We start from the raw sequence: 16,998 nt of genomic DNA, 5'->3' as shown, positions 1-16,998 counted from the left end.
CACAGCTGTCCGAGTCTTTACCAGCAGCTACAGCAGGCTACACACAGCTGTCCGAGTCTTTACCAGCAGCTACAGTAGGCTACACACAGCTGTCCGAGTCTTTACCAGCAGCTACAGTAGGCTACACACAGCTGTCCGAGTCTTTACCAGCAGCTACAGTAGGCTACACACAGCTGTCCGAGTCTTTACCAGCAGCTACAGTAGGCTACACACAGCTGTCCGAGTCTTTACCGGCAGCTACAGTAGGCTACACACAGCCGGCTGAGTCTTTACCGGCAGCTACAGTAGGCTACACACAGCTGTCCGAGTCTTTACCGGCAGCTACAGTAGGCTACACACAGCTGGCTGAGTCTTTACCGGCAGCTACAGTAGGCTACACACAGCTGTCCGAGTCTTTACCAGCAGCTACAGTAGGCTACACACAGCTGTCCGAGTCTTTACCAGCAGCTACAGTAGGCTACACACAGCTGTCCGAGTCTTTACCAGCAGCTACAATAGGTTACACACAGCTGGCTGAGTCTTTACCGGCAGCTACAGTAGGCTACACACAGCCGGCTGAGTCTTTACCAGCAGCTACAGTAGGCTACACACAGCCGGCCGAGTCTTTACCAGCAGCTACAGTAGGCTACACACAGCTGGCCGAGTCTTTACCGGCAGCTACAGTAGGCTACACACAGCTGTCCGAGTCTTTACCAGCAGCTACAGTAGGCTACACACAGCTGGCTGAGTCTTTACCGGCAGCTACAGTAGGCTACACACAGCTGGCTGAGTCTTTACCGGCAGCTACAGTAGGCTACACACAGCTGGCTGAGTCTTTACCAGCAGCTACAGTAGGCTACACACAGCTGTCCGAGTCTTTACCAGCAGCTACAGTAGGCTACACACAGCTGTCCGAGTCTTTACCAGCAGCTACAGTAGGCTACACACAGCTGTCCGAGTCTTTACCAGCAGCTACAGTAGGTTACACACAGCTGTCCGAGTCTTTACCAGCAGCTACAGTAGGCTACACACAGCTGTCCGAGTCTTTACCAGCAGCTACAGTAGGCTACACACAGCTGTCCGAGTCTTCACCAGCAGCTACAGTAGGCTACACACAGCTGTCCGAGTCTTTACCAGCAGCTACAGTAGGCTACACACAGCTGTCCGAGTCTTTACCAGCAGCTACAGTAGGCTACACACAGCTGTCCGAGTCTTTACCAGCAGCTACAGTAGGCTACACACAGCTGTCCGAGTCTTTACCAGCAGCTACAGTAGGCTACACACAGCTGTCCGAGTCTTTACCAGCAGCTACAGTAGGCTACACACAGCTGTCCGAGTCTTTACCAGCAGCTACAGTAGGCTACACACAGCCGGCTGAGTCTTTACCGGCAGCTACAGTAGGCTACACACAGCTGTCCAAGTCTTTACCGGCAGCTACAGTAGGCTACACACAGCTGGCTGAGTGTTTACCGGCAGCTACAGTAGGCTACACACAGCTGTCCGAGTCTTTACCGGCAGCTACAGTAGGCTACACACAGCCGGCTGAGTCTTTACCAGCAGCTACAGTAGGCTACACACAGCTGTCCGAGTCTTTACCAGCAGCTACAGTAGGCTACACACAGCTGTCCGAGTCTTTACCAGCAGCTACAGTAGGCTACACACAGCTGTCAGATTCTTTACCAGCAGCTACAGTAGGCTACACACAGCTGTCCGAGTCTTTACCAGCAGCTACAGTAGGCTACACACAGCTGGCTGAGTCTTTACCAGCAGCTACAGTAGGCTACACACAGCTGTCTGAGTCTTTACCAGCAGCTACAGTAGGTTACACACAGCTGGCTGAGTCTTTACCAGCAGCTACAGTAGGTTACACACAGCTGTCCGAGTCTTTACCAGCAGCTACAGTAGGCTACACACAGCTGTCCGAGTCTTTACCAGCAGCTACAGTAGGTTACACACAGCTGTCCGAGTCTTTACCAGCAGCTACAGTAGGTTACACACAGCTGTCCGAGTCTTTACCAGCAGCTACAGTAGGCTACACACAGCTGTCTGAGTCTTTACCAGCAGCTACAGTAGGCTACACACAGCTGTCTGAGTCTTTACCAGCAGCTACAGTAGGCTACACACAGCTGTCTGAGTCTTTACCAGCAGCTACAGTAGGCTACACACAGCTGTCTGAGTGGAGCATTATAGACTGTTTAGTCCCTTCATCTGATTGTCTGCAAACAGTCACGCATGTCAGTTCAGCGCACCCAGCGTAACATAGAAAATACTATATTTGAGAATACATTTATTTGGGAATATATTTTGTTTCCTTGATTCCTAACATCCTCTCTCCTCGCTGCTTCGTCAAAACGCACTGGAGGAGGAGGTCAGAGGGGAGGGACCTTCTCTAGTTATACCCTGGAGGAGGAGGTCAGAGGGGAGGGACCTTCTCTAGCTATACACTGGAGGAGGAGGTCAGAGGGGAGGGACCTTCTCTAGCTATACACTGGAGGAGGAGGTCAGAGGGGAGGGACCTTCTCTAGCTATACACTGGAGGAGGAGGTCAGAGGGGAGGGACCTTCTCTAGCTATACACTGGAGGAGGAGGTCAGAGGGGAGGGACCTTCTCTAGCTATACACTGGAGGAGGTCAGAGGGGAGGGACCTTAAACCTTCTCTAGCTATACACTGGAGGAGGTCAGAGGGGAGGGACCTTCTCTAGCTATACACTGGAGGAGGAGGTCAGAGGGGAGGGACCTTCTCTAGCTATACACTGGAGGAGGAGGTCAGAGGGGAGGGACCTTCTCTAGCTATACACTGGAGGAGGAGGTCAGAGGGGAGGGACCTTAAACCTTCTCTAGCTATACACTGGAGGAGGTCAGAGGGGAGGGACCTTCTCTAGCTATACACTGGAGGAGGAGGTCAGAGGGGAGGGACCTTCTCTAGCTATACACTGGAGGAGGAGGTCAGAGGGGAGGGACCTTAAACCTTCTCTAGCTATACACTGGAGGAGGAGGTCAGAGGGGAGGGACCTTAAACCTTCTCTAGCTATACACTGGAGGAGGAGGTCAGAGGGGAGGGACCTTCTCTAGCTATACACTGGAGGAGGAGGTCAGAGGGGAGGGACCTTCTCTAGCTATACACTGGAGGAGGAGGTCAGAGGGGAGGGACCTTAAACCTTCTCTAGTTATACACTGGAGGAGGAGGTCAGAGGGGAGGGACCTTGTCTAGTTATACACTGGAGGAGGAGGTCAGAGGGGAGGGACCTTCTCTAGCTATACACTGGAGGAGGAGGTCAGAGGGGAGGGACCTTAAACCTTCTCTAGTTATACACTGGAGGAGGAGGTCAGAGGGGAGGGACCTTGTCTAGTTATACACTGGAGGAGGAGGTCAGAGGGGAGGGACCTTCTCTAGCTATACACTGGAGGAGGAGGTCAGAGGGGAGGGACCTTCTCTAGCTATACACTGGAGGAGGAAGTCAGAGGGGAGGGACCTTAAACCTTCTCTAGCTATACACTGGAGGAGGAGGTCAGAGGGGAGGGACCTTAAACCTTCTCTAGCTATACACTGGAGGAGGAGGTCAGAGGGGAGGGACCTTAAACCTTCTCTAGCTATACACTGGAGGAGGAGGTCAGAGGGGAGGGACCTTCTCTAGCTATACACTGGAGGAGGAGGTCAGAGGGGAGGGACCTTCTCTAGCTATACACTGGAGGAGGAGGTCAGAGGGGAGGGACCTTCTCTAGCTATACACTGGAGGAGGAGGTCAGAGGGGAGGGACCTTAAACCTTCTCTAGTTATACACTGGAGGAGGTCAGAGGGGAGGGACCTTAAACCTTCTCTAGTTATACACTGGAGAAGGAGGTCAGAGGGGAGGGACCTTAAACCTTCTCTAGCTATACACTGGAGGAGGAGGTCAGAGGGGAGGGACCTTAAACCTTCTCTAGCTATACACTGGAGGAGGAGGTCAGAGGGGAGGGACCTTCTCTAGCTATACACTGGAGGAGGAGGTCAGAGGGGAGGGACCTTCTCTAGCTATACACTGGAGGAGGAGGTCAGAGGGGAGGGACCTTCTCTAGCTATACACTGGAGGAGGTCAGAGGGGAGGGACCTTAAACCTTCTCTAGTTATACACTGGAGGAGGAGGTCAGAGGGGAGGGACCTTGTCTAGTTATACACTGGAGGAGGAGGTCAGAGAGGAGGGACCTTCTCTAGCTATACACTGGAGGAGGAGGTCAGAGGGGAGGGACCTTAAACCTTCTCTAGTTATACACTGGAGGAGGAGGTCAGAGGGGAGGGACCTTGTCTAGTTATACACTGGAGGAGGAGGTCAGAGGGGAGGGACCTTCTCTAGCTATACACTGGAGGAGGAGGTCAGAGGGGAGGGACCTTCTCTAGCTATACACTGGAGGAGGAGGTCAGAGGGGAGGGACCTTAAACCTTCTCTAGTTATACACTGGAGGAGGAGGTCAGAGGGGAGGGACCTTAAACCTTCTCTAGTTATACACTGGAGAAGGAGGTCAGAGGGGAGGGACCTTAAACCTTCTCTAGCTATACACTGGAGGAGGAGGTCAGAGGGGAGGGACCTTAAACCTTCTCTAGCTATACACTGGAGGAGGAGGTCAGAGGGGAGGGACCTTCTCTAGCTATACACTGGAGGAGGAGGTCAGAGGGGAGGGACCTTCTCTAGCTATACACTGGAGGAGGAGGTCAGAGGGGAGGGACCTTCTCTAGCTATACACTGGAGGAGGAGGTCAGAGGGGAGGGACCTTAAACCTTCTCTTGTTATACACTGGAGGAGGAGGTCAGAGGGGAGGGACCTTGTCTAGTTATACACTGGAGGAGGAGGTCAGAGGGGAGGGACCTTCTCTAGCTATACACTGGAGGAGGAGGTCAGAGGGGAGGGACCTTAAACCTTCTCTAGTTATACACTGGAGGAGGAGGTCAGAGGGGAGGGACCTTAAACCTTCTCTAGCTATACACTGGAGGAGGAGGTCAGAGGGGAGGGACCTTAAACCTTCTCTAGCTATACACTGGAGGAGGTGGTCAGAGGGGAGGGACCTTAAACCTTCTCTAGTTATACACTGGAGGAGGAGGTCAGAGGGGAGGGACCTTAAACCTTCTCTAGCTATACACTGGAGGAGGAGGTCAGAGGGGAGGGACCTTAAACCTTCTCTAGCTATACACTGGAGGAGGAGGTCAGAGGGGAGGGACCTTAAACCTTCTCTAGCTATACACTGGAGGAGGAGGTCAGAGGGGAGGGACCTTAAACCTTCTCTAGCTATACACTGGAGGAGGAGGTCAGAGGGGAGGGACCTTAAACCTTCTCTAGTTATACACTGGAGGAGGAGGTGAGGAAGGAATGGCAGAAAGATGAGCTGAGGTGGAAGAGCCCTACTCTATGGATGCTCACCTGCTCCAGTGTAGCAGCGAATCCTTGTCTGTCGGCCACGTAGGGAAGGCCATGGACCAACCCCACCTTCTCCGTCATCTGATAGGCCATATCCGTCAGGGTGTCGGGTTTCACTGGCGAGGAAGAGGCCAGGATTGGCCAATCAATCAATCGTTGTCACCAAGGGCTTTTACAGATCAGGCAATGGAATCTAAAATTAACTCATCATGCTCAAATTATTTCATCTAACTGCAGTACTTGAATCTAGTAACATGTTTGTATGTAAAGCAATCAAAGCCTGATGATCTAGGTTCAAGGTTCAAAACTAGAGCTGAACGGAACCTCCATGATCTAATGGGAGACACATCAGCCATAGTGATAAGAAAGAAACAGGGTGGCTCCCTGCTCTGTTGTTATGATAAAATCAAGTGTAAGGAAGTGTCCCAAATACCACCCTATTCCCTACGTAGTGCACTACTTTTGACCAGGGCAGTGCACTATGTAGGGAACAGGGTGCCATTTGGGACACAGAGTTTGTTTCATACCTCGTATTCCGCTGTCGCAGATCCACACCAGGTCATACTTTGCCCCCTCATAACCTGGCATCAGGTTATTAATCTTAGGGTTGATGCCAACCTTTTTCCCTCCTGGAATGGAAACAATGAGGTCAGTTTTCTGGCCTGAGGTGTCCTAGCCATAGTGACTGATCACCAAGACTGTGTCACTGATCACCAAGACTGTGTCACTGATCACCAAGACTATGGCACTGATCACCAAGACTGTGTCTCTGATCACCAAGACGGTGTCTCTGATCACCAAGACGGTGTCTCTGATCACCAAGACGGTGTCTCTGATCACCAAGACGGTGTCTCTGATCACCAAGACGGTGTCTCTGATCACCAAGACGGTGTCTCTGATCACCAGACGGTGTCTCTGATCACCAGACGGTGTCACTGATCACCAGACGGTGTCACTGATCACCAGACGGTGTCTCTGATCACCAGAGACATTATCTTAAACCTGTACACTTTCACTTCCCTTTAAAGGATAAGAGTGTCTGCTAAATGACTAAAATGTGAAAAATGTGAAGCTGAAATCCTTAATGGTGAAACTTCCACTTCCTTTTGCAATATTACAACAAAGGAGTTACTTCAAACCGTGAACACTGTCTTTTTCTCTGACATTATTGCACACGCGATAGAACAGCAGAATATGTACTGAGACTTGTTTTACCACTCTTCTCCTCCATTTAATCAACAAAACAAAAACAACAAGGTGCTGGGGTGAACAGCTGTTTCCTACTTTAGGATCTCAGCTTTAACCTGACCACATGAGGCCGTTCAGGGTCGTCCGTTAAACCAAAATGGCCACATGAGGCCGTTCAGGGTTGTCCGTTAAACCAAAAATGGCCACATGAAGCCGTTCAGTCTCTAACAGATAGTCAGAGAGTATAATATAGCAGTGCATCCATTTAGTCACATTTTGCAACCCTTTAAAAAGAGCCACTGTGCCTTTAAAAAGCAACAAATCCCTTTGAAAACGGCCTCTGTGGTCCTCTGTAGCTCAGCTGGTAGAGCTTATATTATTATTATAATATTATTATTATCATCAATATGAGTCAGAAACTAGTTATTCTAGAGTAAAAATGTAAATAGGATAATTTTGGTCATAAAGTCAGTCTCGTCTAAAACAGAGTTAAGAACATCCATGCGTCACTACGGGCAAATGAAGGTTGGGTTTTTATTTGAAGATGTCCATTTGCCCACTAACATGGAGTGAACAGCTGCGGTGATTGCTCTCTAACCATTTACATTTAAAATGTTTAGTCATTTAGCAGACGCTCTTATCCAGAGCGACTTACAGTTAAGTGAGTGCGTACATTATTTTTATTTTTTAATACTGGCACCCCCGTGGGAATCAAACCCTCAACCCTGGCGTTGCAAACGCCATGCTCTACCAACTGAGCTACATCCCTGCCGGCCATTCCCTCCCCTACCCTGGACGACGCTGGGCCAAATTGTGCGCCGCCCCGTGGGTCTCCCGGTCGCGGGATTCAATATCACAGACGGTGAGACAGACCTGCTCAGCAGCTCTGACTGTGTTTACATAAGACAACACGTCGTCACACATGTTTTAACTTGACAAATACTGCACCAAACACCTTGGTTAGATGTCAAACTGCTCAACTAAAAACATCCTCGTCAAAAAACGTCAAATTAGTACAGATTTCTTGAGTTATCTTAAAAATGAATGACTTTATAATGACTTTAAAAGATGACTCAAATGTACTCTATTGTTTGACGCTGCAGAATTTGTGTGGCGGGGTGCCACTAAATCATGGGCTGGTGCCACTAAATCATGGGCTGGTGCCACTAAATCATGGGCTGGTGCCACTAAATCATGGGCTGGTGCCACTAAATCATGGGCTGGTGCCACTAAATCATGGGCTGGTGCCACTAAATCATGGGCTGGTGCCACTAAATCATGGGCTGGTGCCACTAAATCATGGGCTGGTGCCACTAAATCATGGGCTGGTGCCACTAAATCATGGGCTGGTGCCACTAAATCATGGGCTGGTGCCACCAACTGAAATATTATACGCTCCAGTGCCATCAGGGGAAAATGTTCGTCTGGAGAGGAATCACTAGAGAGGAATCACTAGAGAGGAATCACTAGAGAGGAATCACTAGAGAGGAATCACTAGAGAGGAATCACTAGAGAGGAATCACTAGAGAGGAATCACTAGAGAGGAATCATCAGATGCTGCTAATGAGCTAGAATCAATAGCTACTCCCAATGCCCTCACTGTGTAGGCTAACCACACACAGCTTATTCATGGTGGCATTTCCGCCTCTACAATCCAATAACAACACACATTTTGACATCTTAATTTTTTCAAATATAGACTAGTCTGCCTTGGATGCAATGTGTAAAACTGTTCATTCCAACAAGTTCCCCACTTCAATACTACACATATTAACATATTTATTAGATCGATTTTAGAATAATGGCTGGAACGTGAATATTAATTCACAGTTTGTTCTAATAATACATCAAATCAGGCTCTTACCGATAAATAGCCTGGCGTCTACGTTGGGATATTTGCCCAGGAGCCTTTTACACACCTCGATGGCTGGGTCGTCATGGTCCTGCACACACAACAGGATCTCAAACTGTAGAGAGAAACACAGGCAGAGAGAGAGAGAAGCGATGAGACAAGATCGGAACTAGCAATTGGATATCACGAATTTGGGGAGAAAATTTTGGAAAAAAAAAGTACACACAAAAAATCTATAGAAATAAAGAAGGTGGAGACACTCATCCTGGATGATTGATATAGGCTGCTGTGGTTCGGTTGTCTGACCAAACCAATACACATCACGACCCTGAAGGATGGGGGCGAAGTGGTTCAGTATCAACCAAACCGTCTCCAACACTAGTAGATGAACGTCCCCCTAGGAGGACATCACTCCTACTGCCAGAGACAAGTCCCACCCTATCCAGTCAGGGAATCTCTAAAAACTGGAACATGCGAGGACACTTTAATAAGGCCTATCATTGGGCAACAATTCTAAAAGACAATCACATAATATGGCCACGAATAGCTACTATTTTTATTTCTGATTTGGTAATTGAAGCTCGCTTCCCATTCGCCATGTATATGCAACTAGACAGGCTTCATTAAGGACACCAGCTCTTTCCATGACAGACTGACCAGGTGAATCCAGGTGAAAGATATGATCCCTTATTGATGTCACCTGTTAAATCCACTTCAATCAGTGTAGATGAAGGGGAGGAGACCGGTTAAAGAAGGATTTTTAAGCCTTGAGATAATTGAGACATGGATTGTGTATGTGTGCCATTCAGAGGGTGAATGGGAAAGACAAAAGATTGAAGTGCCTTTGAACTGGGTATGGTAGTAGGTGTCAGGCACATCTGGGTTTTTCACGCTCAACAGTTTCCCGTGTGTATCAAGAATGGTTCACCACCCAAAGGACATCCAGCCAACTTGACACAACCGTGGGAAGCATTGGAGTCAACATGGGCCAGCATCCCTGTGGAACGCTTTTGACACCTTGTAGAGGCCATGCCTTGATGAATTGAGGCGGTTCTGATGGCAAAAAGGGGGGCAGTGTAACTCAATATTATGAAGGTGTTCCTAATGTTTTGTACACTCAGTGTATATTGTGGTGTGAGAGAGGTATGACATATGGCATGGGATGCTTACGGGAAGGTTGTGGCGCCCATGAGAGGACCGTTAACGAGACCGGGGTAATAACATGGCAGCTGTCAGTATGAGGCCCGTTAACGAGACCGGGGTAATAACATGGCAGCTGTCAGTATGAGGCCCGTTAACCAGACCGGGGTAATAACATGGCAGCTGTCAGTATGAGGCCCGTTAACCAGACCGGGGTAATAACATGGCAGCTGTCAGTATGAGAGGACCGTTAACCAGACCGGGGTAATAACATGGCAGCTGTCAGTATGAGGCCCGTTAACCAGACCGGGGGTAATAACATGGCAGCTGTCAGTATGAGGCCCGTTAACCAGACCGGGGTAATAACATGGCAGCTGTCAGTATGAGGCCCGTTAACCAGACCGGGGTAATAACATGGCAGCTGTCAGTATGAGGCCCGTTAACCAGACCGGGGTAATAACATGGCAGCTGTCAGTATGAGGACCGTTAACCAGACCGGGGTAATAACATGGCAGCTGTCAGTATGAGAGGACCGTTAACCAGACCGGGGTAATAACATGGCAGCTGTCAGTATGAGGACCGTTAACCAGACCGGGGTAATAACATGGCAGCTGTCAGTATGAGGACCGTTAACCAGACCGGGGTAATAACATGGCAGCTGTCAGTATGAGAGGACCGTTAACCAGACCGGGGTAATAACATGGCAGCTGTCAGTATGAGAGGACCGTTAACCAGACCGGGGTAATAACATGGCAGCTGTCAGTATGAGGACCGTTAACCAGACCGGGGTAATAACATGGCAGCTGTCAGTATGAGAGGACCGTTAACCAGACCGGGGTAATAACATGGCAGCTGTCAGTATGAGAGGCCCGTTAACCAGACAATATAATAGAAGGCTGTGACGTGGGGAACGTGGGGAACGTGGGACATACAGTACGAGGGCTACCAGACGGCCATTTTAAAGCGCCCGTGTTCCTTTAGGGCCCTGGCCGTCTCCCAGCCCATGGCGGGCCCCTAAGAAAGGGAGAGGAAAGCGCATCACGCTCTGCGAGCCGGACGCGCCGACGTGAGGGTTACATCCGTAAGCCCAGCATCAGAGCCCGCCGAGAACAGCGTGTTAATTCCGTTCCTCCAGCCACCGACATAATCGGGGTCTGAAGTGCAGAACCAGTGGAACTTACAGCACAAGGCCGCTCAGCTGTAGGGGACAGCATGGGCACTGTCCTACCCGACCCAGAGTGAAAAGTGTCGGCATCCACACACCTGTGGGGGGCTGTGACACCTCTGGAAGAGAGAGGGCGTGAGGAGCAACCTGAGAGGAGGTCTGAAAGAGAGGCTCGTTGTTTACGCAGGCAGCCCAATTCTGATCCTTTTACCACTAATTGGTCTTTTGACCAATCAGATCTGATATATTTACCACTAATTGGTCTTTTGACCAATCAGATCTGATCTTTTTGCCACTGATTGGTCTCTTGACCAATCAGATCTGATCTTTTGCCAATGATTGGGCAAAATATCAGAATAGGGCTGCCTGTGTAAATGCAGCCTTTGTGACAATGTCAGGCAACAACAATCTATTAATTTCCAATGAACAGTCAGGTCCCATCGTGTACTTCTCTATGAGCCCCGAAAACTCGGTCCAGGGAGAGACCGGAGAAGCATTAGACACCTTCTCAGTATCGTTCCAGGTCTTCCAACGGCGTGGATCTGTCACCAAAGTTGCCCTCTCCAGCGGGGCGGGGCGAGGGGGCGGAGGTAGCAGCTCCTCGTCTCAACAGGGTCGTCAAATTCTGAGACCACCGAGAGGACGTCTACGAGGGGGGACTTGTACCTCAAAGAACACCAAGCACTGCTGTCTCACATAAATGGATATCAGTGGTGTGAACCCAAGGGTCTACAACCCAGAGCAGCAACACAGAGCTTTTGGGGAAGGAAAACTTCTGGGTCCTTAACATAAGGAGAACATATGTGCAGCAGGTAGCCGTTGGAGAGGAGAGCCAGCAACCGGAGGCAAACATCTGTCAGGAAGTGAGCAGCAACCGAAGGGTTGAGTTGATGCCAAAGAGCTCTATTTTGGTCTCATCTGACCACAACACTTTCACCCAGTTCTCCTCTGAATCATTCAGATGTTCATTGGCAAACTTCAGACGGGCCTGTGTATGTGCTTTCTTGAGCAGGGGGACCTTGCGGGCGCTGCAGGATTTCAGTCCTTCACAGCGTAGTGTGTTACCAATTGTTTTCTTGGTGACTATGGTCTCAGCTCCCTTGAGATCATTGACAAGATCCTCCTGTGTAGTTCTGGGCTGATTCCTCACCATTCTCATGATCATTGCAACTCCACGAGGTGAGATGTTGCATGGAGCCTCAGGCCGAGGGAGATTGACAGTTATTGTGTTTCTTCCATTTGCGAATAATCGCACCAACTGTTGTCACCTTCTCACCAAGCTGCTTGGCGATGGTCTTGTAGCCCATTCCAGCCTTGTGTAGGTCTACAATCTTGTCCCTGACATCCTTGGAGAGCTCTTTTTTCTTGGTGATAGATTAATTATTAATGACTAATTATTACACCCTGAAACTGTGTATAATGTGTTAGAAATGTGTGAGTGTAGGACCAGTAAAGGCTATGGCATTGAGCCACTATTTAGCAATATGAGTAAGAGTTAGGCCAGACAACAAAGAAACTAAGATAAAGAGGCCTCCCAATTTAGGGAGGGGAGAAACTGTTATGAAAACATGGTGCAGAATATTGTGAGAACGGCAATAACTGAGTAAAGCAGGGAGTAGGATATGTGTGTGTGTGTGTGTGTATGTATGTGTGTATGCATGTGTGTATATGTGTGTGTGTGTGAACTGAAGGTCAGTAGAGCAGTTTTAGAGTGGAAAACTACAGCCCGCCTACAGAGGGAAGGGATTTATTTTTGTATGACGTATGAGTATAAAAGATGGACTCTGAAATTGTGATGGCAGAATTCTCAATGAATAAATATCTCTGACTATGCAGACCGGGACTCTGGCCGTTACTTAAATCCCAAAAGACTTACAACCTTTTGGGAGACGCACAGAGACACTAAAATAGTTTGTTAAATAATTCACATAACACTTGGCCATGGTGGAGAGTTTGGAATCTGATTGATTGATTGCTTCTGTGGACAGGTGTCTTTTATACAGATAACAAACTGAGATTAGGAGCACTCCCTGGAACAGTTGTATGCAGTAATATTGCAGTGATGGAACAGTTATATGCAGTAATATTGCAGTAACATTGTAGTAATATTGCAGTGATGGAACAGTTGTATGCAGTAATATTGCAGTGATGGAACAGTTGTATGCAGTAATATTGCAGAAATATTGCAGTGATTTGACAGTAATTTATTTATGTATTTTATTGTAATTACCCTAATTGGTAAAAGTAAGTTTTAGTTGACTGAGAACACAGAGTCAGGTCAGCGTTTAACATCCCATCTGAAAAACGGCACCCTACACAGGGCAATGTCCCCAATCACTGCCCTGGGGCAATGTCCCCAATCACTGCCCTGGGGCATTGGGATATTTATTTTAGACCAGAGGAAAGAGTGCCTCCTACTGGCCCTCCAACACCACTTCCAGCAGCATCTGGTCTCCCATCCAGGGACCGACCAGGACCAACCATGCTTAGCTTCAGAGGCCAGCCAGCAGCATCTGGTCTCCCATCCAGGGACCGACCAGGACCAACCCTGCTTAGCTTCAGAGGCAAGCCAGCATCTGGTCTCCCATCCAGGGACCGACCAGGACCAACCATGCTTAGCTTCAGAGGCCAGCCAGCAGCATCTGGTCTCCCATCCAGGGACTGACCAGGACCAATCCTGCTTAGCTTCAGAGGCCAGCCAGCATCTGGTCTCCCATCCAGGGACTGACCAGGACCAACCATGCTTAGCTTCAGAGGCCAGCCAGCATCTGGTCTCCCATCCAGGGACTGACCAGGACCAACCCTGCTTAGCTTCAGAGGCAAGCCAGCATCTGGTCTCCCATCCAGGGACCGACCAGGACCAACCCTGCTTAGCTTCAGAGGCCAGCCAGCATCTGGTCTCCCATCCAGGGACTGACCAGGACCAACCCTGCTTAGCTTCAGAGGCAAGCCAGCAGTGGGATGCAGGGTGGTCTGGTCTCCCATCCAGGGACTGACCAGGACCAACCCTGCTTAGCTTCAGAGGCCAGCCAGCAGCATCTGGTCTCCCATCCAGGGACCGACCAGGACCAACCCTGCTTAGCTTCAGAGGCCAGCCAGCAGTGGGATGCAGGGTGGTCTGGTCTCCCATCCAGGGACTGACCAGGACCAACCCTGCTTAGCTTCAGAGGCCAGCCAGCAGTGGGATGCAGGGTGGTCTGCTGCTGGCCATGTGGTAATAGTGTGGTGACTGGTCACATTTGCAAGCCCTTGCATAATATGCAGGGAATTGTTGAGAGAAAGAGCGAGAGAGAGTAGAGAGAGGAGAGAGAGGAGAGCGAGAGAGAGTAGAGAGTAGAGAGAGAGCTCTGTGCAGGCCAGTCAAGTTCTTCCACACTGATCTCGACAAACCATTTCTGTATGGACCTTGCATTGTGCACGGGGGCATTGTCATGCTGAAACAGGAAGGAGCCTTCCCCAAACTGTTGCCACAAAGTTGGAAACACAGAATCGTCTAGAACGTCATTGTATGCTGTAGCGTTAAGATTTCCCTTCACTGAAACTAAGGGGCCTAGCCCGAACCATGAAAAAAGCCCCAGACCATTATTCCTCCTCCACCAAACTTTACAGTTAGCACAAACCCAGATTAGTCCGTCTGACTACCAGATGGGGAAGCGTGATTCATCACTCCAGAGAACGCGTTTCCACTGCTCCAGAGTCCAGTGGTACCTTGGGGTCACGCTCAAGCTTATAGAAGAGGGTACGATTAGGAAATAGACATATACGATATAGAACATATAGTACCGTGGGGTAGTCGAGGGATAGGATATAGACATATACGATATAGAACATATAGTACCGTGGGGTAGTCGAGGGTTAGGATATAGACATATACGATATAGAACATATAGTACCGTGGGGTAGTCAAGGGTTAGGATATAGACATATACGATATAGAACATATAGTACCGTGGGGTAGTCGAGGGATAGGGTTAGGATATAGACATATACGATATAGAACATATAGTACCGTGGGGTAGTCAAGGGTTAGGGTTAGGATATAGACATATACGATATAGAACATATAGTACCGTGGGGTAGTCAAGGGTTAGGATATAGACATATACGATATAGAACATATAGTACCGTGGAGTAGTCAAGGGTTAGGATATAGACATATACGATATAGAACATATAGTACCGTGGGGTAGTCGAGGGATAGGGTATAGACATATACGATATAGAACATATAGTACCGTGGGGTAGTCAAGGGATAGGATATAGACATATACGATATAGAACATATAGTACCGTGGGGTAGTCAAGGGATAGGATATAGACATGTACGATATAGAACATATAGTACCGTGGGGTAGTCGAGGGTTAGGATATAGACATATACGATATAGAACATATAGTACCTTGGGGTAGTCAAGGGATAAGATATAGACATATACGATATAGAACATATAGTACCGTGGGGTAGTCAAGGGTTAGGGTTAGGGTATAGACATATACGATATAGAACATATAGTACCGTGGGGTAGTCGAGGGTTAGGGTTAGGATATAGACATATACGATATAGAACATATAGTACCGTGGGGTAGTCGAGGGATAGGGTATAGACATATACGATATAGAACATATAGTACCGTGGGGTAGTCAAGGGATAGGATATAGACATATACGATATAGAACATATAGTACCGTGGGGTAGTCAAGGGATAGGATATAGACATGTACGATATAGAACATATAGTACCGTGGGGTAGTCGAGGGTTAGGATATAGACATATACGATATAGAACATATAGTACCGTGGGGTAGTCAAGGGATAGGATATAGACATATACGATATAGAACATATAGTACCGTGGGGTAGTCAAGGGTTAGGGTTAGGGTATAGACATATACGATATAGAACATATAGTACCGTGGGGTAGTCGAGGGTTAGGGTTAGGATATAGACATATACGATATAGAACATATAGTACCGTGGGGTAGTCGAGGGATAGGGTATAGACATATACGATATAGAACATATAGTACCGTGGGGTAGTCAAGGGATAGGATATAGACATGTACGATATAGAACATATTGTACCGTGGGGTAGTCGAGGGTTAGGGTTAGGATATAGACATATACGATATAGAACATATAGTACCGTGGGGTAGTCGAGGGATAGGGTATAGACATATACGATATAGAACATATAGTACCGTGGGGTAGTCAAGGGTTAGGAAATAGACATATACGATATAGAACATATAGTACCGTGGGGTAGTCGAGGGTTAGGGTTAGGATATAGACATATACGATATAGAACATATAGTACCGTGGGGTAGTCGAGGGTTAGGGTTAGGATATAGACATATACGATATAGAACATATAGTACCGTGGGGTAGTCGAGGGTTAGGGTTAGGATATAGACATATACGATATAGAACATATAGTACCGTGGGGTAGTCGAGGGATAGGGTATAGACATATACGATATAGAACATATAGTACCGTGGGGTAGTCAAGGGATAGGATATAGACATATACGATATAGAACATATAGTACCGTGGGGTAGTCAAGGGATAGGATATAGACATGTACGATATAGAACATATAGTACCGTGGGGTAGTCGAGGGTTAGGATATAGACATATACGATATAGAACATATAGTACCGTGGGGTAGTCAAGGGATAGGATATAGACATATACGATATAGAACATATAGTACCGTGGGGTAGTCAAGGGTTAGGGTATAGACATATACGATATAGAACATATAGTACCGTGGGGTAGTCGAGGGTTAGGGTTAGGATATAGACATATACGATATAGAACATATAGTACCGTGGGGTAGTCGAGGGATAGGGTATAGACATATACGATATAGAACATATAGTACCGTGGGGTAGTCAAGGGTTAGGATATAGACATATACGATATAGAACATATAGTACCGTGGGGTAGTCAAGGGATAGGATATAGACATATACGATATAGAACATATAGTACCGTGGGGTAGTCAAGGGATAGGATATAGACATGTACGATATAGAACATATAGTACCGTGGGGTAGTCGAGGGATAGGGTATAGACATATACGATATAGAACATATAGTACCGTGGGGTAGTCGAGGGATAGGGTTAGGATATAGACATATACGATATAGAACATATAGTACCGTGGGGTAGTCAAGGGATAGGATATAGACATATACGATATAGAACATATAGTACCGTGGGGTAGTCAAGGGATAGGATATAGACATATACGATATAGAACATATAGTACCGTGGGGTAGTC

General features: G+C 48.0%; 1 protein-coding gene across 1 annotated transcript in view; it reads right to left on the bottom strand.

Moving 5' to 3' along the window:
* The window catches only part of LOC121583630 (ceramide glucosyltransferase), a 54,017-nt gene that overhangs the window by 21,623 nt on the left and 15,396 nt on the right, over positions 1–16,998 (bottom strand). Inside the window, exons 3-5 of the mRNA XM_041899784.2 lie at positions 8,419–8,521; positions 5,894–5,995; positions 5,370–5,482 (exon numbers count right to left, since the gene is read on the bottom strand). Of these exons, the coding sequence (XP_041755718.1) occupies positions 5,370–5,482; positions 5,894–5,995; positions 8,419–8,521 (318 nt within the window). The remainder of the gene's footprint in view (positions 1–5,369; positions 5,483–5,893; positions 5,996–8,418; positions 8,522–16,998) is intronic.

Source organism: Coregonus clupeaformis, chromosome 15 (assembly GCF_020615455.1).
Source record: "Coregonus clupeaformis isolate EN_2021a chromosome 15, ASM2061545v1, whole genome shotgun sequence".
Classification (NCBI taxonomy): domain Eukaryota; kingdom Metazoa; phylum Chordata; class Actinopteri; order Salmoniformes; family Salmonidae; genus Coregonus; species Coregonus clupeaformis.
This window is presented reverse-complemented; position numbering and strand designations above follow the sequence as displayed.